The sequence below is a fragment of the Meles meles genome, chromosome 10 (assembly GCF_922984935.1).
Source record: "Meles meles chromosome 10, mMelMel3.1 paternal haplotype, whole genome shotgun sequence".
NCBI lineage: Eukaryota > Metazoa > Chordata > Mammalia > Carnivora > Mustelidae > Meles > Meles meles.
The window spans coordinates 23522626-23548896 of NC_060075.1; the positions used below are offsets into that span (position 1 = coordinate 23522626).

At 59.6% G+C, this 26271-nt stretch overlaps 1 protein-coding gene across 4 annotated transcripts; it reads left to right on the plus strand.

Moving 5' to 3' along the window:
- Positions 1-920: 920 nt before the first annotated feature.
- LOC123951648 (kielin cysteine rich BMP regulator) lies at positions 921-25254 on the plus strand. 4 transcript variants are annotated; one of them, XM_046020463.1, is made up of 42 exons: positions 921-1015; positions 2739-2905; positions 3502-3691; positions 3781-3857; positions 4565-4649; positions 6122-6189; positions 6409-6505; positions 6645-6727; positions 6974-7067; positions 7815-7897; positions 10470-10563; positions 10707-10786; positions 10863-10956; positions 11295-11380; positions 11454-11535; positions 11755-11907; positions 12007-12113; positions 12191-12284; positions 12983-13156; positions 13302-13384; positions 13481-13574; positions 13669-13857; positions 14116-14286; positions 15720-15896; positions 16553-16638; positions 16907-16997; positions 17130-17212; positions 17301-17394; positions 18224-18397; positions 18645-18727; positions 19360-19480; positions 20568-20647; positions 20863-20962; positions 21473-21561; positions 21903-22005; positions 22107-22249; positions 22554-22726; positions 22808-22919; positions 23018-23119; positions 23783-23947; positions 24405-24711; positions 24842-25254. In XM_046020463.1, the coding sequence occupies exons 1-42, from the start codon at positions 937-939 to the stop codon at positions 25090-25092; spliced, it is 5058 nt and encodes a 1685-aa protein (XP_045876419.1). In that variant the 5' UTR covers positions 921-936; the 3' UTR covers positions 25093-25254. The 4 variants fall into 4 exon arrangements, with proteins under 4 accessions (XP_045876419.1, XP_045876420.1, XP_045876421.1 ...); XM_046020464.1 differs by having other exon boundaries at positions 22677-22726; XM_046020465.1 differs by lacking the exon at positions 11454-11535 and having other exon boundaries at positions 12244-12284.
- The last annotated feature ends 1017 nt before the right edge of the window (positions 25255-26271 follow it).

Here is a 26271-nt window from a genome sequence, read left to right on the forward strand (position 1 = left end):
GGGGGGGGGGAGGCGCCCATCCCCACCTCCCCCTGCTTCGCAGCTGCACTGAGGAGTTCGTGGCCAGCTTTCCTCACTTCCTCCCTTTGGCCCCCTCTGCCTGCTGAGCCCAGGGCCCAGCCCTGCTCCCAGTCCCGGCACCCCCGCCCCTAGGTCTGAGTTTAGGAACTGGAAAATGGGCAGAGACCTGCCAGGAAAGGGAGGCCTTAGCATTTGATGTCGAGCCTGGGGTTGCTGGTATGGATAGGGTGGTGACTGGAGTCCAGGAAGGAAATTCATAGGTGGACGAAGGAGGAAGAAAGCAGGAGACCTTGATCTCAGAGGCCTGGAGCAGCCCCTTGGGTGCAATTTGTTATTTACTGAGCACTTAGTGTGTGCCAACCACTGCCCTATCTATATACTCTCATTGCCAGTCTATAAAGTAGGTATCAGAATCCCCAGTTTGCAAACAAACCGAAGCACAGTTTGGGGTCTGCCTAAGGACATATGGCCTCGGCTAAATAGGGTTTTAAACACAGCCCCATCCTTTTCTCCTGTAAGCAAGGAAGAAGCTGAACCTGGAACCCCAGGGCACATGGAGTGACCCCACGGGAGTGGGGGAGCAGGAAAATCAGTTGTCCCAGGGTCTCAGAGTGATAAATTTGTGTTTACTGTCAGGGTCCCCACCAGGGACCATATGTGGGAGATGGTCCCAGCTTCCTGCCCGCTCGGGAGGCTCTCTAGCCGCCCCCTCTGGCACGGGGCTGGGGTCAGGGCAGAGCTGGGGTCCAGGGCTCGAGGAGTCTATCAGGGAGGCAGACGCCTGGCAGGCAGGATGACAGACTCCAGAAGCCCTCCCTGAACAAAGACTGGGTGGGAGGCGGCCTAGTGTGTCCCCACCCCGCCTCCCCCCCGCGACTGCTGAGCCGCGACCACAGACAGCAAGGCGGAGCGAGCATGGCGGGGCCCAGGGCCGCCCTGCTGCCCCTAGTCCTGCAGCTCACCAGCCTGGCCCAGGTCTCGGTGACCCGCGGAGGTAAGTCCGGGGCCGAAGCCTCGGTAGGGGGCGGTCCGGGGGGGGGGGGGTTTCTCACTCAGCGCAGCTCGAGGGAATGAGCTGGGGCCAGGCTGCCTCTCCCGACCCCCGCCGCGGAGTGCGAGCGCCTCCGGGGCCAGTCTCGGTCCTCCCCGTCGGCGGAGGAGCCCGCGTGGGCGCGCGCAACGGAGGCTGAGGCCCGGGGCCCAGGAGACAGACAGGGGGGCTTCCTGCAATGCCTCGGGAGGAATTCCTGCAGGCAGCAGTGGGGGAGAGGCTGTCCTGGAATCTGGGAGTCTGAAGTTAATTATTTGTCTTGAGAAGGGGGGCGGGGAAGGAGGCCCGCCATGGGAGCTGACTTGGAGCTTGTGTCTGGCCTTCTCCTGGAGGGTGGGGGGTGCCGGCAGGAGTTGAGGGGTCAGTGCAAGCACTTGGCAGCCGGCTGGGGAGAGGGGAGCCGAGGACAGTTCCATGGGGAGCAATCAGGCTCTGTGAAACGAGCTGGAGCGCTTTCTGCCGGTCACTCCAGGCAAGGGACTGGCCCTATCTTCCCTGAGGGTCCCAAAGGACCCCCACCCTCTCTCTGACTCCCTTATTGTGCCTGCTGAAGTAGACCTGGAGGCGTGGCCTGAGAGGAGGGACCGTGGGCGTGGGGGTGTCAAGCTGGGACGGAGGGTTTAAGATGCTGAGCCCTTATGCAGGGCGGGGAAGAGCGCCACCTACAGGAGCCCTACGGAGTTCCAGGTGACAAGATACCCGGCTAGGGAGGGGATGAGAATGCGCCCAAGAGGCTTGGGGGCTGGCATGGGCTGGGGTTTTAGCACCTGGATGTGGGGAGTAGCAGGCCAGCCTGAAAAGAATGGGTGGCGTTTGCAAAAGGTCACATTTGGAGTTGGCGCTGGGACCTTCAGATGTGCGACACGGACAAGTGGTGCCAGAGACCAGCAGGTGGGGACAGGGAGGATGGGGGCGGGGAGGACGGCTCTGACTTCAGCCTCCTGAGTGGAGAGAGAGGAGAGGAGAAGAATGGGGAGTGGGCTGGGGACAACTGGATGAGACCAGAGGTTGATGGGTTGGGGGGACACCGAAGAGGAAAACTGAGCCCCAGATATCAGAGTCCGTGGGGATGGCAGGAACCAAGCCAGGAACCCGGGTCAAATCAGGTTTGGAAGAAAGACGATAATTTAGGGTTCAAATGAGGCTCTCCAATCCTCCCTTGGGAGAGTGGGGTTGGGGAATGGGTGACACAGTCCCCTGCCTCACAGGACTAGTGTCTGCGAGAAACCCCTTTAGCCACCCAACCTGGCCTCGTAATTGCTACCTCTGCGGGGAAGACCCTCCCCTCTCCTTCCCCCTCTTCCTCCTCCAGACCCTCCACTGCCCACCCCAACCCGGAGGAGGGATCTGGTCTATGGGATGTCTGTGGAGTCAGCTTACACCCCCCCCCCCCCAACACCCACAGTTTTGACTTTCCTGACTGCTGTGGAGGGATCCAAGTGGGATGGAAATGGCTGCCCAACTCCAGGCCCAAACTCAGGGGTGTGGAGCAGAGGGAACAGCCGCCCCTCCCTGTGCACACGTGCCTTCTCTGGAAGGTGAGTGGACAGGCGGACAGGCTGGGGCTCAGGCTGCCCCCCTCCCCTGCAGGGTTTGGAAGACAGGACCCAGGAAGCCTTGGCAACCCCTCACTGACAGGCCCATCTTGGATTCTTGCCCCCTTCAGGTGGAGTCATCCTTAGGGAGCCCCCTCTGCTGGCGGACATCCACGACTCCGGGCAACAGGAGCCAGCCCACCCCTCAGCCCCTGCTGGGGCCCCCCAGGAACAGGGGCGCCCCCTGGAGGAACGGCTGGGAAGGCTGGAGGCCCAAATGATAGCACTCAGAGCGCAGGTAGCAAGGGAGGCCGGGCGGCAGTGTGCCGACTAGGGCAGGGTAGTGTGCGGTTAAAGGAAAGAAGGGTTGCGCCTGGAGCGGAGGGCGGGGGGGGGGGGGGTGGGGGGGGGGCGGCGCGGGAACAGTTCGGTTAGAATAGAGTTTGGTTTTAAGTGCACGTGGAGAAGTTCTTTTAGGAACAGTTCTTAATACTTACTCTTTCCTACAAAGGAAGAACCCCCCAGAGTACTGATTCATCAATTTAGATGGAGCACCTACTGCACATATTATACATAATCAGAAAAGATTTTGGATGGATAAAGGTCTAACGTTGAGGGGAGGGATTGGGTCCGCTTCTGTCCAAAGAGAGGTCTGGGGAGCTCCGGGCCACCCCCGGGAGCCTGTCCAAACTCCAGATCTTGAGAACCGTGGTTAAGCGAGGTGCTGTCTGGAGGGGACCCTCCCGTCTCGGCCCTGGAAGCGTCAGATTTCCTTCTAGCCCTGCTCAGGCTTCACGGGCCACAAATCTGCTGGGCCACAAATCTGCTGGGCGTGTCAGATGGTGCAGAGCTGAGCCAGCACCTCCTGCTTCCCCCTCTGCCTCTTTCCCCCAGAACAAGGAGCTGGAGGCCAGGGTGAGGCAGCTGGAGTCTTGTGAATGCCGTCCAGCTTCTGCTCAGTGCTGGGGACTGGGGCGGGTCTGGCCCGAGGGTGCTCGCTGGGAGCCCGAGCCCTGCACAGCCTGTGTCTGCCGGGAGGGGGCTGCACACTGTGAGCCCAAGCCGGGGCTGGCCCATTGCCGCGGTGAGTGCTGCCCTGTCTGCCCGCCAGTCCCACCTGGGCACCTGGGGATGGTCCTGAGTGCCTGAGTGACGGTACTATCTCCTCCCCAGGCTGCAGCCACAGTGGTCAGGCCTATCGCAATGGCGAGACCTTCTCCCCCGACGCCTGCACCACCTGCCGCTGCTTGGTGAGTTCCCAGGACCCACCTGGGTATCCAGGTACGGGTATCCCACACTTGTCTCCTCACCTGCCTCGTGTAAAGTACCTCTCACTATAGCCTGGCGCGCAAGGTGAGCAATGTGTTCTGCCCGCCCCTCCCCCAAAGCCTCGCCACCAGTGACTCCAGGTGATTCCAAATAGCTCTATTTTCTGGGGCTCAACCTCCCCCATGCACATGGTGGCGGTCCCCCAGCCCCTCTGATTGGGGCCTGGCAAACAGTGGCATGGAGGGCGGAGGGGCTGGAGCCGCTTGTCTTCCTACATCGCCCCCTCACCTGTGGACCCTCCCCAGCCCTGCTCATCTATCTGTCCCCCTCATCTACCCGCCCCGTCTCCATCCCTTGGCTCCACATCTACCTTCTTCCAGCCTTTCCTTCCTCACGTCTCCATCTAGGAAGCTCTCAGGTCCCTTCCTATGATCGATCTCTCTGTTCTGGGACCTTGCTGGCACCCAGAAGAGATGGTTTCTGGGGCTCAGGAGCAGCAGGAGAAGATGGGGGTGTGGGGGTAGGATGTCTCTTTTCTGACCTCAGCCCGAGGGTAGCCCACGTACCTTGAGCTGCTTTGGCCTCTTGTTCCTCCGCTGTGTTGTGGTCCAGGGTGAGCTTTGGGGTCCGGAGGCCGGGCCCTCAGGGTTCTGAGGCCTGTGTAGCCCCCCTGTTGGCTTCCTCACAGGAAGGAGCCATAACCTGTACCCAGAAGCCGTGCCCAAGGGGACCCTGTCCAGAGCCGGGAGCCTGCTGTCCGGACTGTGAGCCAGGTCAGCCTCCCTCCAGCCCCGGCCCCACCTCCTGCACTCATCCTGGCCCCCAGGGCCATGGTGTGCCACCCACCAGGTGCCCGGAGGGCGCCTGCCCACTCACTTTGGCAGTCGGGGGAATTCAGAAGGGAAGCACAGCCAGCAAATGTGGGCTCTGGCCCGGGGTGCAGCCAGAGCCTCTGTCTGATCTTTTTCCTGCCCTCAGGGGGCTTCTGACCTAGTCGAGAAGATAAACTGTTAAGTTAATATAACACAAGATTTAAGATCCAGTGACCAGATTAAAAGAACTGCAGGAGGGCAGCGTGTGGGTATCTGCCGGAGCAGATGGCGGGAAGGCAGGGGGAGCCACTCAAGACCGTGTCCTGGCGGGTCATCTGAGCCGCATCTTCACTAGAATGTGAGATTTCACCAGCAGGAGACAGTTATCTGTGGCCCTTTGGGTGCAAGAACAGGGTGGGGAGAGGTGTATTGCAGTAAATCAGGCTGGAAAGGCCCAGTGGAAACAGCCTGCTGTAAGCCTTGCAGTTTGGACTTTTCTTCTGTGGCAATGGGGAGCCATAGAAGGCTGCAGAGCCAGAAGGTGGCTTGTTCAAAGGAGTACTGTAGGAATATTAATCTGTTTGGGCTAGAGACCAGTTAGTGGGTGAGTACTGTAGTCATCTAGGCATAGAGCCAGGAGGCCAGGGATGGCAGTGGCTGCAGAGGGGGAGCTGTTTCTAAAGAAGGGGCAGGAGCTGGTGACTGGTGAGGTCCCATGGAATACTGGGAAGCTAAGGAGGCAGTAGTGCCAGGGACGTGAAGAGAAGCGGGGGTGGGGGGCCGGTGGCTCTGCCTGGGGACGCTACTAGCTCACAGTCAGGGACAGGGCTGTCAGATTTAGCAAAGAGAATATGGGATGCTTTGTTAAATTTGAATTTAAACCGCATATGCTTTTTTAGGGTTAAGTACGTCTCATTCACTGTTTGGAACATACTTATACTAAAAAAGTATAGATTGTCTATATGGAATTCGATTCAGCTGAGCATCCCGTATTTTATCCAGCAGAATATTAGCTGGTAGTGTGAAGGGCGGGTCAGGGGCTCAGGAGACTAGTGGGGTCTGGAAATGGAGCCTGGGAGTCGTGGCCCGGGCTGGGGAGTGGCGTGGGGAGCTGGTGGAGCTCAGAGAAAAGGGACACGCGCGCACGTACGCACACACAGAACTCTCAGGATACGTGGTGCCTTGAGGCTGCTGCTAGCTCGTATATCGTTGGTGAAATTTTGTAAAAAAGCACCCTTTCCTTAACGCATCTATGGTAAAATAATGGAAATCTACTGGTAACGTTTACATCAGATACTTGACTGCCATCTGCTGGGAAGTGGTAGGAATTCAGGTTCTCACCTGAATGGTGCCCTTGGATGCGGTACCCTTGTGCGTGCTTTGGCTCCAGTACTATGGGTCTCTCATGTGGGGGCCTGGCCCTGGTTTTGCAGGCTGCGCTGGAGGCCACAGGGCTGGGGAAACGTGGCACCCAGAGCCCTGTGTCATCTGCACCTGCCAGGTAAGGGAATCAGAGCCCAGCCCCGACCACCACGCACATCCCCGATGCTCGGCATACCCCCGGCCTGGCAGTGCCAAGCCCAGCCTGGGGGTAGGACAGAGCTGCTGCTGTCCCCCCACCCCAGGAATTGAGGCTGCAGTCTGCTGGGCACACTAGGCCCACAGAGTAACTCAGCTTGGGCAGTGGAGAGGGAGGGAGGGCTCAGTGTCCACCTTGCAGGCTGGGACCGTGCGGTGCCAGGGACCCTCGTGCTCGGAGCTCAACTGCCTGGAGAGCTACACCCCTCCTGGGGAGTGCTGCCCCATCTGCCGGCCAGGTGACCTCCTACCCTGCCCCGCCACTCCATCCCCCAGTCCCCCTGTCGGTCCAGTACCTGTTCGGGGTCATGCCCTGCCTTGGGTGATGTCCCCTTGCCCTGCTCTCTGCTGACCTGTCGTCCTGGCAACTCTCCCCAGGCTGTGAATATGAGGGCCACTCCTACGAAGAGGGGGCCAGCTTCCTGTCTAGCTCCAACCCTTGTCTCCAATGCTCCTGTCTGGTGAGTGCCCACCTCCCACTTGGTTCAGGCTATGCTCCTCCTCATTCACCCCCTGCCCCTACCTTGGGCCACACCTGCTGCTCTTTCATCCCCTCATGTACCTTCCAAGACCTGCTGCCGGTGTGGTTCCCCTCCATCCCGGCCCTGTGTCCCGTCCCCCAAGGGTGTCAGACACCTGCCCACCCCGCCCTCTCTGGTAGCCAGCCCTGGGCCTGACTCCTTCTCACAGCTCTCGGTGCATTACAGAGCGGCCTGGTTCGCTGCATGCCCATGAGGTGTCCGCCCAGCCCCTGCCCTGAGCCGGTTCCCAGGCCTGGGAGCTGCTGCCCGACATGCCAAGGTAAGAGGCTGCCACGCCATTTCTTCCACTCCGGAGCCCATTCTGCTGGCCCTGACCTGGGGGGTTTGCTCAGTCGGGGAGCAATGCCCTGTCAAGCTGGCTCCAGAGATGAGGTGCCTGGGTTCGCATTCTGCCCTTGCCACGTCATGGCTGCGTGCCTCTCAGGGAGCTACTCTGTGCCTCAGTTCCCCATTTATGAGTTGTGGATGATGACATTCTGTACCCTGATAAATGTTGACCACCATTACCCACTCTGTGCACAGAAGACACAGGCAGGCCATCCGGGCGGACCCCTAGAGGGGGACGCCGAGTCGCACAGCAGTACTATGGCAAAGGCAGGCTGAGAAGCAGGTGCCAGGCACTGCGGAAACTCAGAAGAAGGAGACTCAGTCCAACCTGGACACAGGAAGGAGAGCGTCCTGGAGACGGCGTGTTCTGGGTGAACCCTGAGGATGGAGAGCAGTTGGCTAGGTGACAGGCGGAATAAGCCAGAGGGCATTCCAGGAAGAGAGGACAGGTTGCACAGAGGCGTGGGACAGACAGTGTGAGGCGGGTGTGTTAGGCGGGAAGCTGCAAGCACGCACGAATGAATGGCCAAAGCCTGTGGTGAGATGAGGGCAGGGGAAGGTGGGCGTGGCCACACTGGGTCCCCAGGGGGCCTGTGGAGGGAGGTAGGGGCAGGCTGAGCCGGCAGCTAGGCTGGCTCCCACTGGGCTTCCTTTCTGCCCATCTTCACCCCCACCCCAGGCTGCACGGAAGGTAGCTCTCACTGGGAGCACGGCCAAGAGTGGACCGCCCCTGGGGACCCCTGCCAGATCTGCCAGTGCCTGGTAAGCCCTGCTGCTACTCCACACCCCAGGCCCCCCATGTTCATTCTTTCATTTCACTGAGCACATCCCATAGGCACTGGGAGGGCACAGAGTTGGAGAAGCTGATGCTGGGCACTGGGGGCGGGCAGACGGGGCTGTGCCTGTCTGCGTGCCAAGTTCTGAGCACAGCGGGTGTGCAGCATGGATTTGTGAAGTAACGCAAAGAGCTTGCAAGCTCCAGGAGTGAGACAGGGCAGGATAGGAAAGGCAGCAACAGCTCTGGGGAGATTTCCCAGAGACATCCAGAACTGGGCTGTCCAGTCTGTGACCTAATGCATGTGGCACTGGAAATGGGGCCATCCAATCTGACTTGGGCTGGAGCATAAAATACACATGGGATTTTAAAGACTTAGTGTGAAAGAAAGGAATATAAAATATATCATTAATACTCTATGTTGATTGTATCTTGAAATAACTGTTGGATAGATTCAGTTGAATGGAATATCTTAAAACGTCATTTTATCTGCTTCTTTCTATTTTCGATTTTTATTTTTGGGGTTTTTTTCCTTTATTTTTTCCCTTTATTTCTACTTTTTGAAATTTGACCACCAGAGAAATTTTTAAAAAGATTTTATTTATTTATTTGACAGAGAGATCACAAGTAGGCAGAGAGGCAGGCAGAGAAAGGTGGGGGGGAAGCAGGCTCCCTACTGAGCAGAGAGCCCGATGGGGGGACTCGATCCCAGGACCCTGGGATCATGATCTGAGCCAAAGGCAGAGGCTTAACCTACTGAGTCATCCAGGTGCCCCTGACTACTAGAGAATTTAAAGGGACTTGTGACTTGTATTATGCTTCTATTGGACAGCACAGATCTAGAAAATCATGGAAGGGGTGGGTTTAGGTCTTAAAGGGTGAGTAGAATCGAAGCAGGGAGAAATGAGGAAAGACACTCCAGGTGATAGAGACTGAATGTTTGTGTCCTCACCCCTCAAATTCCTGCATTGAATCCTAATGGTCTTAGGAGGTGGGGCCTTTAGGAGGTATTTGGTCCTGAGGGTGGCACCTTCATGAATGGGATTCGTGTCCTTGTAGAAGGGACCCCACAGAGCTAGCTCCTCCTCTCTTCAGCCACATGAAGACACAGTGAAAGGACAGGTGTCTAGGAACCTGGAAGCAGGTCCTTCCCAGACCCTTCTGGCACCTTGGCTCTTGGACTTCCCAGCCTCCAGAACTATGAGAACCAAATTTCCGCTGCTCATAAGCCCCCCAGCCCATGGGATTTCACTACAGCAACTGAAATGTTTGGACCCTTCCGCTCTGTAACCATGTGCTCCCCCTCCCTGCTCACACGGACTACTCTCCCCACCATCTGTGAGACGAGTGACTGGCTGTCCACTTAAGGGACTGGCAGTATGGAGCCCCGATGCAGGTGTGAGCTCAAGGGGTGGGATCTGTCTGGGAGGGGCCATGGGGAGTAGCGGCAGCTGTGGCTTGATTGCCAGTTCCCAGAGGTGGGTGTCACACCAGGCTAGGCATCTCATTTCCTTCCTATAACAGGCTGTGAGCACAGGACTATTGTTTTTTTAAGGATTTTATTTGTTTGGGGAGCCTGGGTGGCTCAGTGGGTTAATGCCTCTGCCTTCAGCTCAGGTCATGATCCCAGGGTTCTGGGATCAAGCCCCACATCGAGCCCCATATCGGGCTTTCTGCTCAGCGGGGAGCCTGCTTCCCTTCCTCTCTCTCTGCCTGCCTGTCTGCCTACTTGTGATCTCTGTCTGTCAAATAAATAAATAAAATCTTAAAAAAAAAAGGATTTTATTTGTTTATTTGAGTGAGAAAGAGAGAGAGAGAGCTCACACGCTCAAGCGCAGGGGGGAGGGGCAAACTCCCTGCTGAGCAGAACTCAATCCCGGGACCCTGGGATCATGACCTGAATGGAAGGCAGACACTTAACTGAGCCACCCAGGTGCGGGAGGAGAGAACTATTACTGTCTTTTTTCAGGGTAAACTGAGTCACAGAATGCTTCAGTAGCATGATGGGTTATACATCTGTATTGGTTTCCTGGGGTCCCCATAACAAAGTAGCTCAGACGGATTGGCTTAAGCAACAGAAATGTATCATCTTGTGGTTCAAGAGATCAGAAGTCCAAGATCAAGGTGTCAGCAGGGTTGGTTCTTCCTGAGGGCTGTGACGGCGAATCTGGGCTAGGCCTCTCCCCTGACTTCTGGTGGTCTGCTGGCGATCCTTGGTGTCCCTCAGCTTCTCCCTTCGTCCTCACATGTTGCTCTCCGTGTGTGTGTGTGTGTGTGTGTGTGTGTTCAAATTTCCCCTTTTTACAGAGACATAGTTACCGGAGCCACCACCCCACTCCAGTATGACCTCCTCTTAACTAATCACATCTGCAATGACCCTGTTTCCAAATAGGCCACATTCTGATGTCCCAGGGGTTAGGATTCCACATATGAATTTGGGGGGACACGGTTCAACCCATAACAGTGCTTAGTAAGTGGATCGCAGGGACTCGATTGCTGTTCCTGCCACCTGACGGAGCTCTAACGGCACCTTCCCCTGTCCCCGCCGCCCCCTCCCAGGAGGGCCACATTCATTGCCGCCAGCGAGAGTGTGCCAGCCTGTGCCCGTACCCTGCGCGGCCCCTGCCAGGCACCTGCTGCCCGCTGTGTGATGGTGAGTCGGTGAGTGGCGCCTGGTGCGGGGGTGCAGAAAGCTCACGGATGGCCCAGAGCAGTCTCCCACGAAGGCTAGCCAGGATGGGCAGCGGGGGGAGCAGGGTTCCTGAGAAGGGTCTGAGGAACCCTCTTCCCCAACAGGCTGTTTCCTAAATGGGCGGGAGTACCGCCGCGGAGAGCTGGTGGGCTCTGGGGACCCCTGCTCGCACTGCCGTTGCGCTGTGAGTGTGGCTGCCTGTCAGGGAGGGCCTGGCTCCCGGGCCTGCCTCTCGGACGCTGACCAGGCCCTATCGGCAGAACGGGAGTATCCAGTGCGAGCCTCTGCCCTGCCCTCCTGTGCCCTGCAGACACCCAGGCAGGATCCCTGGGCAGTGCTGCCCAGCGTGTGATGGTGAGCTGGGGGCTTGAGTCACCTGGAGGGGGGCAAGCACTGGTCCCAGAGAGGCTCCAGGGGTGCCCGGGCACAGGGGTTCGGACCTATAGGAAGCCCCTTGGACTACAGTGCGGGAGAAGTCCTTGAAAAGCCTAAGCTCCTGTCACCACGGGTGAGGGGCACATTCTCACCTCGCCTTCTCATGGCAAACTGGGCCCCAGGGTGGGGCCCGAGATCCTGGAGGTGGGGGAGCCTGGTGCATCAGGGTGGGTGGTGGACGCCTCGAGGTGGTGTGAGGCTTCGCCATCAGCCTCCTGCTCTGTCCCCACCCCCGGTCCTCCTGTCCTCCTGTCCAGGCTGTGAGTACCAGGGACACCAGTATCAGAGTGAGGAGACCTTTAGACTCCAAGAGAGTGGGCGCTGTATCCGCTGCTCCTGCCAGGTAGCCAGTCCCGCCCTCTCCCACCCCAGATCTGAGTCAGCCCCTGGGGACCCTCAGCCAGCGTCCCTCCTAGGCTGGCGAGGTCTCCTGTGAGGAGCAGGAATGCCCGGTTGCCCCCTGCGCACTGCCTGCCTCTGGCCCCCAACTCTGCCCAGGTATGTGTGGGGAGGGGGCGAGGGAGGGAAAGCTTCAAAGGAGGGCTGCTTCCAGCCTCCTCAGATGGAAGGCGGAGATTACTTGGGCCACCTCCCATTCCAGTGTGGGCTCTGACACCACCGTGGGGAGGGCAAAGCTAGGTTCCTGTGGTCTGGGAAGGTCGGTGATGGCTGGAGGTGTCCCAGTTGCCCCGGTGACAGCCCCCCCCCCCACTGTAGCCTGTGTGCTCGATGGAGAGGAGTTTGCCGAGGGGGTCCAGTGGGAGCCTGATGGTCAGCCCTGCACGGCCTGCTCCTGTCATGATGGCGTGCCCATGTGTGGGGCGGTGCTCTGCTCCCCAGCCCCTTGCCAGCACCCTACCCAGCCCCCTGGTGAGTGCTCCACAGTCTGGCTTTCTTCCCCCACCCCCCACTTTGTCCAGCTCCCCCCACCCCCAGTTTGCTGGGCTCTGATCAGTCTGTCCCACCCAGGTGCTTGTTGCCCCAGCTGTGAGAGCTGCACCTACCATGGCCAAGTGTATGCCAACGGGCAAAACTTTACAGACGCAGATAGCCCTTGCCACGCCTGCCGCTGCGAGGTAGCTCCCCGGGTTCGCCGCCGCCCTGCTGAGCCCCTCCTGGGACCCACCCCCATTGCCCTCTCCCCTGCTCCCAGGAGGGGACTGTGAGGTGCTCCTTGGTTGACTGCCCTCCCACAACTTGTGCCAGGCCCCAGAGTGGACCCGGCCAGTGCTGTCCCAGGTGCCCAGGTATGTGCTTCTTGCACCTGGGGGCCCTAGACCCAGCTCTCTCATGGCCCCCTCGGCTCGCCAGATACCTTAGAAAGCAACCACCTTTGGAATTGTTTCCAGCCGGACACAGCTTGGAACTCTCTGGAACTCACCGAGTATGGGCGGGAGGGAGAGTAGAGATTTGTTTCTCCCTTTATGCTACTCCAGGACCCTTTCCTCCCATTATGTATGTCCTCTTCCCATACCCCGCTCCCTGCACCAGTCAGGTATATTTGCATATCTTTCTGTATAAAGCAGGTTCGTGCGACAAATGTTTGGGTCTGGCAAGCGGAGACTGGGTGCTGGCGTGCCAGGTGACCCGGAGCAGATCCGGTGGAGGGTCTGTGCCAGGGTGGGTCTCACACACACACACACACACACACACACACACACCCCTGCACGCATGAGCTCCCGGGCTCTTCCCTCGCAGAGGCAGGTAAATGGGCTCAAATACACACATACACACACACACACACACGCATGCACACACGTGCATGTGCGTGCCCACGCACACATAGGGTGTGCTCAGAGAGATACCCACGCCCGCCTACATGGGCCCCTCCTCCACTCTCTCCATGGGGCTTCCTCTTGGCCTTGCCCGGGTGGCTCTGGACTCCAAGGATCGATGGGCCGGCAGCGCAGCCCCCACTGTGCCCCTTCCCCTGCCCCATGCTCAGACTGCATCCTGGAGGAACAAGTGTTTGTGGACGGAGAGAGCTTCTCCCACCCCCGAGACCCCTGCCAAGAGTGCCAGTGTCGGGAAGGCCATGCCCATTGCCAGCCTCGGGCCTGCCCCCCTGCCCCCTGTGCCCACCCACTGTCTGGTTCCTGCTGCCAGAGCAACTGCAACGGTGAGGTGGAGGGGATAGGGAAAGGGGGGGTGGGGTGGTCTCCTGGGATGGCTTGGTCCCATCTGTGGGCTTCTAGGGCTGAAAGGGCGGCATTCCCAGGGAGGAGCAGGGCCCCTCCCGTTACTATCGCTGCCCCTTCCCCCAGGCTGTGCCTTTGGTGGGAAAGAGTACCCCAATGGAGCCGACTTCCCTCACCCCTCTGACTCCTGCCGGCAGTGTCGCTGTCTGGTGAGTCTGTCCCCGTGGGAGGAGGTGTCCCAAGGAGGGGCATCTCCTCTGCCCCCCACCGCTAAGCGGCCCTGGCCGGGGTCCCCCCTGTTGCAGGGCGGCAGCGTGCAGTGCCTCGCCCGCCGCTGCCCTCCGCTGCCCTGTCCAGAGCCGGTCCTGCTGCCGGACGAGTGCTGCCCCCAGTGCCCCGGTAGGCACGGCCCTCGGGCAGATCTGCCCTGGAGAGAGCGGGGAGGCTCCGCAACCTCTCCCTGGACCCCTGACATGCTCCTCTCTCGCTGCAGCCGCTTCCTCAGGCTGCCCGCGGCCGGGAGGCGGGGTCCCTGCCCGCCACCTGGAGCACTTCTCCCTGCCGGACGACCCCTGCCGCCGCTGCCTCTGCCTCGACGGCTCCGTGTCCTGCCAGCGGCTGCCCTGCCCACCTGCGCCCTGCGCCCACCCGCGCCAGGGACCCTGCTGCCCCTCCTGCGATGGTAACGCCCCTCCCCGCCCCCTGCTCCTTCCCACTCTGCCCCAGACCCTCGCCCTACCTGGCGCCCTCTTAGTCCGCAGCACCCTTTCTCCAGCCCCTGACGCGGTGCCATCCCGGCATCCTTCTCCCTCCAAGCCTACCCCTCCCACCTCCCGGTTCTCACTAAGAATTGGGGAGACAGTGTCCAGTCCGCAGGGCCTGGGAGGCTGTGGGCCTGGCAGACAGCCTCGGCTCCTGCCCTTCTCGCCTGCCCCCCTAGGCTGCCTGTACCAGGGGAAGGAGTTTGCCAGCGGGGAGCGCTTCCCCTCGCCCAGCGCCACGTGCCACGTCTGCCTCTGCTGGGAGGGCAGCGTCCGCTGCGAACCTAGTGCCTGTGCCCCTGCTCAGTGCCCCTTTCCTGCCAGGGCTGACTGCTGCCCTGTCTGTGAAGGTGAGGGCAGGGGACTGTGGGGATGAGGGGCTGGGAGGGCGGGGTCAGTATCACCTTTACTGCCCACGGTGGACCCACAACATCTATCACATAATAACGAGCACTGGACTGAAACCTGGAGTTGCTCCTGCCGCTGATGCCGTTTGGCTGTGTGACCTTGGACAAGTTACATAACCTCTTCGGGCCTCCTTTTTTTTTTTTTTTTTAAATTAAAAATGCCTTTTAAAAATGTGCATTTTTCTAAGATACATATAACGTAAAATTCACTACCTTAACCATTTTTAAGTGTAACTCTAACTTTAGTTCCTGTAAACAAGAGAGGGTTGAACCAAACCCAGTTCCCCAATCTTTGGTCACTCTTGTACTATCTTAGCAATATTGTTACAGACACTCTACCACCTGTAATTTTATTTAGGTAACTATTTTTCTTTTTTCTTTTTTAAATTTTTATTTGAGAGCAAGAACACTAGTGGGAGGGAGGAGCAGAAGAAGGGGGAGAAGCAAACTCCCTGCTGAGCAGGGACCACCCCCCACCCCATGCAGGGCTTGATCCAGGGACTCCAGGATCATGACCTGAGCCAAAGGCAGACGCTTAAGCGACTGAGCCACCCAGGTGCCCCAATGAACTTTCTTCAAATCAACTTTTAAATCTAAATCTTTTTATAAAGGAGTCTTTATAGCATACTGTAAACGAATTCGATTTGCCAGGAATGAAGGTGACCATAAATATTAATGCAGTTAAAAATAAAACATTAAATTTGAGTCTGACACTTGCCTGCCAAGGCTTTGAGACTCAGACACGCCTTTTTTTTTTTCCCCCCTGTTAAGTCTATTTTTTTCTTTACAGCAGTTTTAGGTTCACAGCAAAAGTGAGAGAAGGGTACAGAGGTTTCCCGTGTCCCCCCTGTCCCCGCACCTGCACAGCCTCCCTCATTACCAACACCCCCCACTGGAGGGTGCATTTTATGAGCCAACACTGACACATTATGACCTGAAGAGCCCCTTCTTTTTAAAAAAAGATGGTCAGCCAGAGTCAGAGAGCTGCTTGGGTCAGGCTGCCACCACCTGGGACCCCCTCCCCATCCCTGATTAATCAGAGGGCTGGAACCTCATCTCCTGAGCCATCTCGGGCTATCTCCAGTTCTCCTCAGCTTGGGAACGTTGGTGCCTTCTGGCTGGGCAGGGGGCTGCTGAGTGTTTAACTCTAGGGCCAGATTCTGTGTGGGTCTTCCCCGATAGACTAGACGGCAGGCCGAAAGGGAGGAAGTCTGCCCTTCGGCCAGTTCCCTCACCCCAGATCCCTCTGCCCCCCTTCCCCTGCCTGGCTTGAGCCCTCCCCTCGCCCCAGCTCAGGCCCAAGCTGGGAACTGGACCACGGCTCACCTCTCACCCTTTCTGCCCTCTGCCCTCCCCCTTGCCATCCTCTCTTGAAGGCTGTGAGTATCTGGGGGAGACCTACCTGAGCAGCCAGGAGTTCCCAGATCCCCGAGAGCCCTGCAATCTGTGCACTTGCCTCGGAGGCTTCGTGACATGTGGCCGCCGGCCCTGCGAGCCCCTGGGCTGCAGTCACCCACTCACTCCGGCTGGACACTGCTGCCCGACCTGCCAGGGTAGGACAGCACCTGCCCTCCCTGCCCCTTCTGGGGCTCCCAGGGGCCCCGTCACCAGGCCTCACCACCATTACCCCTCCCCTGAGAGATCCATAAGGCAAACCCACACCCTGTGCTCTCCTCACACCATGCCTGTGCCCTCCTGTCTGTCCCTGCTGTCCCCTAAGACTCACGGTTGTGCTCATCAAATAACTGGGCCTCGTGCTTCCAGAACTTCCTGCTCTTAAACTGTCTCATCGCCTTCCTAAAATGACACGTTACCAGACTCAGACCCATTCGATGGCTCCCAGGCCCTTGAGTCAGCAGTCATGAGAGGTAGTTTCCTTCCCCCCTGGCTTCTCTTGGCCACGATCCTGAGCCCGGGCCACCTCTAGCCTTCATTTCCAGGAGTGCCCGTTCCTCACCTCGTCTTCCCGTGGGCCCCACAGATGGCAACTTGCCCACCATCTTTGACCCCTGCCCCAGTCCTCACTCCCCTCACGCCTGCTGGGGTCCCCACTTGCAGCTAGCCAGAGGCTGTCCTCCCACCCTCCCCTCACTGGCCACGGCAGGCCGCGCTTGCCGTCTCCTCCAGCCGAGGTCCCCAGGCCCAGCCATGCAAGGCCGTGGGGGGCTGGGCTGACGCCGCTCTTTGACTGCGTTTTCTGCCCTGCCAGGATGCCTCTATCATGGAGTCACTGCAGCCCCTGGAGAGACACTTCCTGACCCGCTTGACCCCGGCTGCTCCCTCTGCACTTGCCAGGTGAGGTGGCCTGTTGGAAACCTGGTAACCTTTCATCGCTTAGTCCTCCTCTCTGCCCAGGAAAGCCCTGTTTCTGCCCACCCACCCCACCGTCTCCCAGTTGTACCATCTAGTGGAAAGGATTGGATTCGGGTCTCCGGGGCCAAGGGAGGGGGGCTGGAGCCTGGCAGGCTCAGTGGGGACACCCTACCCTGGGGCAGTGTGTAGCCTGTTTGGAGGTGGTGACGACATGGAGTCAAGAAGTGGCAGTGTGACCTCTCTCCTTCAGGAAGGTTCCGTGCAGTGCCGGAAGAAGCCCTGTCCTCCAGCTCTCTGCCCCCATCCCTCTCCAGGACCCTGCTTCTGCCCTGTTTGCCACAGTGAGCTGCCTTCTGCAAGCCCTGCCCCCTGCTCATTCCTCTCCCCTCCCCCCCCCGCCTCTGTCCGCATGGCCTGTGGTTGGACAGGGCGAGCTGGCACAGCCCCTCACCCAGGAAATGTGTTTCCCACAGGCTGCTTCTCCCAGGGCCAGGAGCACCAGGACGGGGAAGAGTTCGGGGGGCCCCCAGGCAGCTGTGAGTGGTGTCGGTGTCAGGTATGGTAGGGAGGAGGCAGAGTGGGGTAGGGTGGGGACAGGGCCACAGTGCCTCTGGGGCACCTGGCCTAGAGGGCGTCTCCTGCAGGCCGGCCAGGTCAGCTGTGAGCGGCTGCCGTGCCCTCCTCTGTCCTGCCCGCTCCAGGTCACGGAGCCGGGCAGCTGCTGCCCTCGCTGCAGAGGTATGCCTGGCCCCATGGGGCTGTCCCCTTGCTTTTGCCCCTGGCCCCATGCCCTGTATCCACCCCACCTCCCTCTCTTAGCTCTCCCCTGGCTTCCCCCTCCCTGTCCACCCCACCAGGCCCTCTCACGCTTTGGCTCTTGAGCGCTTCTCCTTGCCGGTCTTCAGTTCTTCCTACCTCTCCCTGCCCCTGGCCCGCCAAGACCATTACCCCTCAAAACTGCCCCCTTCCTCACCACACTCTGGTCATCATCATCATAATGACGATTCACATTTGCTGAGCACATCCCATCTGAGCTCAGCACTCGACACATATCTCATTTAACCCACACACTATCAGATAGGTACTGTTATGATTCCCATTTTACAGATGAGAAAACTGAGGTACAGAGAGGTAAACATAACTTGTCTGTAGTCATGCAGCTAGTAAGTGGTAGTCAGGATTTGCATCTTAGCCATCTGGTTCCATATCGTTACCTGGGGCACATGCTTAGTGATGGAGCCTTTCATTCTTTCTGCATGCACCTATTACACACCTACTGCATGCCAACTGCCATTGATGGTATGGGTCTACTATTCATTGTAGCCCTTGGTCTAGAAAGCAAGCAGACATGGAGTGGGATGAAGAACCCAGGGATTCTGGCCCTTAACCAGGGTCCTTCCCCGCCACCATGCACAAGAGCTCTGCCCCAGGCCACCTTCTCACCTCCTCCCTGAAGGTCCCACTCCTGGCACCCACATGCTCTGCTGAGCACCCAGGGTTGGGAGGGGGCAAGGGCATACGGGCAGAAGCAGAACTCAGAGCTCATCCGTGCCCACCTGGGACACAGGCTGCCTGGCTGGTGGGGAGGAGCACCCTGAAGGCAGTAGCTGGGTGGACCCCCAGAGCCCCTGCTCCTCCTGCATGTGTCATGATGGCGTCGTGACCTGTGCCCGCCTCCAGTGTGTCAGCTCCTGCGCCCGGCCCCACCAAGGGCTCAATGACTGCTGCCCTCGATGCTCTGGTACTGGGAACCTGGGGCCAGCGTGGGGGAGGCAAGGAGGCTGCACCTGGTCCACATCTCCCTCCGGGGCTGGGCGGCAGAGCCAGGCTGTTCTAGAAGTTGCCCCTATTCTTGCACACACTCCAGTCCCTGGAGCTGGGGGTTGCTGCAGGGACAGAGAACCCCACCCCCTGGCGTTCCTGCCAGCCTAAAGGCTCCCTGGTCCTGTTCTGCTCCTACCCTCCACCCCGCCGCCACCCCGCCCCAGACTGTGAGCACGAGGGCCGCAAGTATGAACCAGGGGAGAGCTTCCAGCCTGGGGCAGACCCCTGTGAAGTGTGCATCTGTGAGGTGGGTGACGGCAACGCTGAGCGGTGGGGAAGCCTGGACCCTGGGGGGCACAAACACTATGAGGGTCAGAGAGAGGATTGTGCCTCTGTGGCCAGGAGGGGAGGCAGGACTTGGGGTGAAGTGAAGAGCTAAGCGGGGCCAGGAAGTGTGGGTGGGACAGGCACCCAGTGGGGATGTGGGGATGGGGGCAGTGGGAAGGCCCTCCTGGCTGGAGGGTAGTGTGGGTGTGTGTGGGAGGTAGGGGGGACACCTGGGAAGCGGTTGTGGGGGGATGTTAGAGAATTCCATGTGAAGGTAATGGTGAGCAAACATACGACATCCCATGTCTGGAGACCTGGCGGGGGGTGGGGGGGGAGGGGATAGCATGAGAGTGCGGGGGGATCAGTGGTCACAGGAAGGGTCAGGCCTGAGTAACTGGCAAGAGAAGGGGACATCACCTCTGGGTTAGGGCGCAGGGAGAAGCAACCTGGGAAGACGGTAAGTCTCTGCAGACGGGAGTTTAATTGCCCAAGACGTATGTATCCAGGGGGAGGTGCAGCAGGCAGATGGAAGGGCCTGGAGTCCAGGGGAAAAGGGTGTGTCTCCGCTGCCAGGGTCTGGGACCCACCCGCTTTGCTCACTCATTTTTGTAGCTGCAGCCTGAGGGACCCCCCAGCATTCAGTGTCACCGCCGGCAGTGTCCCAGCCTGGTGGGCTGTCCCACCAGCCAGCTCCTGCCCCCTGGGCCCCACCACTGCTGCCCCACCTGTGCCCGTGAGTCCCTGGATATGGGGGTAAAAAAGAGGGTAGGACAGCCACCCCCAGAGTGACACTAGAAGAACCAGCCTGCTCTCCTCGGCAGCCCCAGCCCTCACCCTTTCTTGATCTGATGGACTTAGGGAAGCCCATGCGCTAGCCAGGCAGCCCCCAGGGGGAACTGGGGATCCTTGACTGAAGCCACACACAGTTTATGGGGCCTCTTGCCCAGCAGGTGGCGCTGTGGGGCGGGAGTTTTGCCCTCTGGCTTTTTTTTTTTTTTTTTTAAGATTTTATTTATTTGACAGACAGAGATCACAAGTAGGCAGAGAGACAGGCAGAGAGAGAGAGAGGAGGAAGCAGGCTCCCTGCTGAGCTGAGAGCCTGATACGGGGCTTGATCCCAGGACCCTGGGATCATGACCTGAGCCGAAAGCTGAGGCTTTAACCCACTGAGCCACCCAGGCGCCCCCTCCTCTGGCTTCTTGAGAGCACCAAAGGGAGACCAGAGGGGCTACAGAGGTGGGAAGGTGTTCTTACCAACACTTGCTAGGATGTGCTTCAGGGAAGGAGAAGAGGACTGACATTATTATGCATCTCCTGCATGCTAGACACTGTACTTGGTGCTTTGAATAAACAGTATCCCATTTAATTCTCGGTAGCCCAGTGAGAGGTATTGTTGTTCCCTTTTACAGATGAGAAAACAGAGGTTTCTCATCTGTAAAATGCCGAATCTAACGTTGAAGTCAGGATTAGAACCTGGAGTACCTACCTGGCTCTCTGGGCTTCTTTGTGCCTTTTTCGCCAGGAGACATAAAAGGAAGTAGCAGAGGGAGCCGGGGAGGCATCCTGATGGTCCTTAGGGACCTCAGGCTAAGGAAACCACGCCTTGCCCACTTCCAGGCCCTCCACCCTAGTAAATGTTCTTTTTAAAAAGTCTAAACTTTTCTTTGCTGACCCCAGAAGAAAGAGGACTTCTCTTGGACTCAGGGTGCTGGGATAGGAGTATGCCCTAGGCCTAAGATGTCTGGGGACACAGTGGATAGGTGGGCTTTTGCCCCCTGCTGCCCCCTTCTCCCCCCAACACGGAGTTCTTGTCTTCACAGAGGCACTGAGTAACTGCACAGAAGGCCTGCTGGGCTCTGAGTTGGCCCCGCCCGACCCTTGCTACACCTGCCAGTGCCAGGTGAGCCCTTCTGCCTCGGGGACTCCCAAAGCTCTCTCTTCCTCCTCTGTAAGCTGTGGCAGCGCCCCCTGTCCTGCAGCAGCTCCAGGCTCCCCACTCGCCCCGACATCCACCCACTTGTCTGGGACATCATACCGGGCCTAGGCCTGCTCCCAATGACACCGTACTCCCTCCCTGCTGATCTCTGCCGGTGGTGGTCACACTCCCTTCCACAGGACCTGACATGGCTCTGCGTTCACCGGGCCTGTCCTGAGCTCAGCTGTCCCCTTTCAGAGCGCCATACCCCCCGGGGGAGCTGCTGCCCCGTGTGCCGAGGTAAGTGTGAGCCTTGACCTGCATCTCTGAGCCTGAGCCCAAAGGAGAGCCAGGTGGGGGGCATCTGAAGGCTTACATGGGCAACCTAGGGCCTATACTCCAAATGCAGGCTTCATTCTTTGGAGAAATAAAGGGTTACTCATGGGGGTGCAGAAAGCCAAGAAAAGCAGGGAATGAAGTCTGGATTCTCGAGACCTCCCTTGAGACTTGTCGGTGGGCTGAGGGACCCCGGGCCCACTGACCAGGCTTTGCAGCGAGCTGGCAGCCGTCCCATGGGAAGGTTCCAGCCTCTGGCTCTTTGGGCTTCTGGGGCCCTTTCTGCTTCCTGAGCCCTGGGGTAGGGCCTATCATCCAGTGGGTCATCTGGACACTGGTTGAGGAAATCAGCAGCATCAGGGTGCCCGCAGAGGGGTGTGGCACTGCCCTGCTGTGGGCCTTCTGGGTGAGCTCCAGAGAGGAGGGTGTAGCTGGAAGGACAGTGCTCCCGCGTCCTCACCTCTTCCTTCTCAGAGTGTGTGGTGGAGGCCAAGGGCCGGAGAGTGGCAGATGGAGAGAGCTGGCAGGACCCCAGCAACCCGTGCATTACGTGCACCTGCCACGTGAGCAGGGGTCATCGGGCGGGCAGGGGTGGGGCGGAGGGCCTTACAGATGGATGGACAGCGGAATCTCAGGACACTGGACCAATGAATATGGGGCCTTTGAGGTAATTAGAAAAAGGCGGCCCCTCTGAGTGAGGGTGGGCAGCGGTACCCGTGTGCTGGGGAAAGGAAGTAAAGGTTGATTTCATCCCCCACTTGAACGTGACCTGGGTGTTCTTTTGGGGCAGGGGCAGAGAGAAGGGGTGGCTGCCTCAGACTGTGACCCAGAGGGCCCCCAGAAATGTGAGGCCCAGGGCACCCAGGTCCTGCAGGAGGTCCTTAGAGCAATGACTCCTCCTCAGGGGGGCCACGTGGAGTGCGACCTGGAGGAGTGCCCCGCCCTGTCCTGCCCGCAGGGCTGGGTGAAGGTGCCAGAGGCCAGCCGCTGCTGTGAGCGATGCCAAGGTGCCAGCCAGAGCGACGGGGGGGGGGGGGGGTGTTGGGGACGAACGAGACCCAGTGCGAGGGACGGGCAGTTGACCCTACCCCGCTTCTTGTCCCCTCAGCCCCCGCCCAGTCGTGCACGCACCAGGGCCGGTCGGTGGCCTCCGGGGAGCGCTGGGCCGTGGACGTTTGCACCACCTGCTCCTGCGTGGCCGGCACGGTGCGCTGCCAGAGCCAACGCTGCCCGCCGCTCTCCTGTGGCCCCGTGAGTGCCGCGGTCGAGGGCGGTGGGGTGAGTGGGCACATGGCACCGACACCCGGGTGAGACCAGGCGGGAGGGAGGAGGCAGGGCTTGGGGAGTGGCTGCAGCGAGGTGGAGCCCGGAGTACCCGGGGCCCTGCAGTTCCTAGGTTTGTCCACAAGGCGGCGCCCCGAGCCCGCTCCCGGTGAGTCCCGAAGCGGAGCCGGAGTCCCTGAAGATTCCGGGGCGCTCCTCAGTCCCGGGCAGTCTCTGCGTGGGGCATGGCGGGGAGGGCGATGTTGCTGACAGGATCTGGGGCTGAGGCCAGGACGAGGCCCCCGCCCTGAGTCCCGGCAGCTGCTGCCCCCGCTGCCTGCCTCGACCCGCCTCCTGCATGGCCTTCGGAGACCCTCATTACCGCACCTTCGACGGCCGCCTGCTGCACTTTCAGGGCAGCTGCAGCTACGTGCTGGCCAAGGACTGTCGCGGAGGGGACTTCAGGTGCGCAGACCCCCGTGCCTCCTCTCTAACTCCCTCCACCTGTCCCTGCTGACTCCGGCACCTGGGCCTCTCCCTCCACAGCGTACACGTGACCAACACCAACCGGGGCCGGAGGGGTGTGGCCTGGACCCAGGAGGTGGCGGTGCAGCTCGGAGACGTGGCCGTGGGGCTGCTGCAGGGTGGAGCGGTCACGGTGAGCAGAGCTGAGGACCCCGGGAAGGTCGGACCTGCGCCGTCCACCGTCCACTCGTCAGTCCTGAGGCCGCCCTTCCTCTTACCTCCCTCCTCCAGGTGGACGGCCGCCCCGTGGCCTTGCCCTTCCTGCAGGAGCCGCAGCTGTACGTGGAGCTGCAGAGAAGCACCGTGATCCTGCACGGCCAGCCCGGGCTCCAGGTGCCGCTGCCAGGGCCAGTGAGGGTTTGGGAGCCCCTGACCTGTTCAGGCCTCTCTGTCTGGAGAGGCAGTGGGAATACCAGCTAGGGCCAGGGCCAGGTCAGGCCAGGGAGGTGAGAAAGTCCTGCTGGGTTCTGAGGGGAGGAGAGGAATCATGATCAGACACCCTGGGTGGAGTGAAAGGAGATCTGAGCCTAGTTTCTAATCTTGGTTCAGCCACCAACACAGTGGGGCTCTTACTTAGGCCAGTACCAACCCCCTCTGGGCCTGTTTTCTCACTGGTAAAAAAAGGGGGGGGCAGAATTTTTGGAGGGATGTCAGTTAAGGTCTCCTAGGTGGCTTCTGAGATCCTTCCAACTCCCATGCCAGAGAGTAAATTTCTCCCTGCCTTTGGCAAGAAGTACACTTCGTAAATTCCTTAAAGAAGGCTTGTCTACCCTTGTGGTCTGGACTCGAATTGTGCTTTATCCTCTGTAAGGCCCTAATGCCCACGAGAAAGTGACCCTCTGGAAGCGGGTTTGCATTTCACCAGGGGCCCAGCTCTGTGGGGAGCCTGTCTCCATGCATTCTCCTCCCCTACAGCGTGGAGGGTGCTGACAGTGCCTGGGGCCAGGATGGGGTCCCTGCCTTTCCCCACTCCCCAATCCCAGGCTCTCTGCACAGGTGCTGTGGGACGGGCAGTCTCAGGTGGAGGTGAGCGTACCGGGCTCCTACCGGGGCCAGATGTGCGGGCTCTGTGGGAACTTCAATGGCTTTGCCCAGGATGACCTGCAGGGCCCTGAGGGGCTGCTCCTGCCTACAGAGGCTGCCTTTGGGAATAGCTGGCAGGTGAGTGGCCCCGGAGCTGGGTGGCTGAGGGAGGGACATTGAGTGGGAGTCTTAGAGCAGCCTGCTTACATGGGAAGTCGGGGAGTGTGTGGGGGGGCTCATCGATGGGCTTGGCAGCTTCAGGATGATTTGGGGGCTTCTGGCCTGTCATGGTGCTGGGGCAGGGGTGGGGGGCAGGACGGCCTGATGAAAGAGGCATCACCTAAATCCGCAAGCCCTGCCTTGCCAGTCGCCGGCTGTTTGACATTGGATAAGTCCCTTACCTGCTCTGGGCCCTGGCTTGTCCATCTGTAAAATGGGGACAAGGAAAAAGTTGCCAGTACTTCCTTTGCTGTTCCTGTAGGGAGGTTTCTGAAGCTAAACCAAAATAATTGGTGGAAAGTGTTTTGAAGAATGTAGCACACAAAGGTCAGCTGCCAGTGGATGCTGTCCCATCAGGGTCACTCTTCCCACCTAGGTCCCAGAAGGGCCGGGACCTAGCCGGCCATGTTTCAAGGGCCGCGAGGTGGATCCGTGCAAGGCATCGGGTTACCGGGCCAGGCGTGAGGCCAACGCCCGGTGTGGGGTGCTGAAGTCCTCCCCGTTCAGTCGCTGCCACGCTGTCGTGCCACCGGAACCCTTTTTTGCGGCCTGCGTGTACGACCTATGTGCCTGCGGCCCTGGCTCTTTGGCCGATGCCTGCCTCTGTGATGCCCTGGAGGCCTATGCCAGCCACTGCCACCAGGCAGGGGTGACGCCTGCCTGGAGGGGCCCCACACTCTGTGGTGAGGGGCGATGCCCAGTGCGAGTTGGGAAAGAGGGTGGCACAGGGGGCTCAGGTCTGGACGGGGTTCGGTAGCAGGAGAGCCTCATCGCCGGGGTTCCCCCGTGACCTGTCTTCCATTCCACCTGCAGTGGTGGGCTGTCCCCTGGACCGCGGCTTCGTGTTCGATGAGTGTGGCCCGCCCTGTCCCCGTACCTGCTTCAACCAGCACGTCCCCCTGGGGGAGCTGGCAGCCCGCTGCGTGAGGCCCTGCGTTCCTGGCTGCCAGTGCCCTGCAGGCCTGGTGGAGCACGAGGCCCACTGTATCTCACCCGAGGCCTGCCCCCCTGTCCAACTCACTGGGGATCAGCCCCCCAGACCTCTGCCCAGCCCCGGCCAGTAGCCCCAGGGGGCACCAAGACTCCTCAGGTCAAAAGCCTCCCCTTGGAGAATGGCTCCCATCGTGGCCAGAGCCATGGACAGAGGGCCCCATCCAGGCCCCAGGAGCCCGGGCCTGTGTCACACAAAGACCTCAGTGTGTTCAGTAAGAAGAAGTAAAATTGGGGGCTCTCCTAAGGCATACTTGTGTGTGTGTGTGTTTTCTCCTGGTGTTAGATGGTGGCGTGGGCTGCTTGGAACATGGAGTCCAGTGGTCTGTGTCCCCCGAATCCGAGAGGTGGCAGCCTTGGGAACTGAGCCCTGGACCTTGCTCACTTCTCGCGGCTGCCTGGGCTGCTCGCACCTGCCATACCCTGGGCTTGCCCGGGAAAACCTGCACGGGACAGCAGGAGGACCTAGGTGTCTCGGTCTCAGCTCTGTGCTCACACTGTGTCACAAGTGTGGCCCGTGGTCCCCATGTTGGTCCCTTGGTGGTTCACGTAGACCCCCATGGGGGCGTTGAGGAGCATAGAAAAGGGACTCAGTCCTTACATGGCGTTCCCTCTCCTCTCGACTCTGGGGAGGTTAGTGCATCCAGGGCCTCCCTAAGAGCTAGTGACAGGGACTCCTTGCCTGGGATGGGGGACAGGAGACACAACAGACCATGAGGAAATATGGACACAGGCACACACGTGCACACACGCACATAATACACACATGAACACACAGGACATGCACGCACCCACGTGCATATGCACACTCCTCCGAAACCCAGGTAAACACATGCAGCACACGCGTGGGCCCCTGCGTGCGTTCACAGCCGCGCCCACCCTGGATGGTCGCGTGAGGAGCGGACATCCTTGTAGGGGAAAGAACATTGGTTCGGGAATGGAAAAATAAGTCTATTTCTTTGAAAAGTCTCTTTGCAAAAAGGACTCTGTTTTGGTGATGTAGGGGCCTTGGGTAAAAGATGAGGGTGTACCCCATTCTACTGCCAGCTCCCTAACCTTTCAGCAGCAGTGGAGGGAGAGCTGGACCCGAGACCAGCCGTCTGGCCAGCTCAGCCCACGTGTGCGGAGGCCCACGGAGCAGAGGCGGCCCTGGGCTCTCCCTGAGCGGCTGCAAAGCAGCAGGTAAGGCAAGGCTGCTCAGGACAGCAGGGGATGTGGCAATGACAGACCAGCTCGTGTCCTTGTCCCTGCCC

Bases quoted from the DNA above. Each gene is read 5' to 3' on its own strand.
- LOC123951648 (XM_046020463.1), top strand. From the start codon at position 937: ATGGCGGGGCCCAGGGCCGCCCTGCTGCCCCTAGTCCTGCAGCTCACC. The intron at 6,728-6,973 runs GTGAGTGCCCAC...GGTGCATTACAG, and splicing joins GTCTCCAATGCTCCTGTCTG to AGCGGCCTGGTTCGCTGCAT. The intron at 16,639-16,906 runs GTGAGGTGGCCT...TCTCTCCTTCAG, and splicing joins GCTCCCTCTGCACTTGCCAG to GAAGGTTCCGTGCAGTGCCG.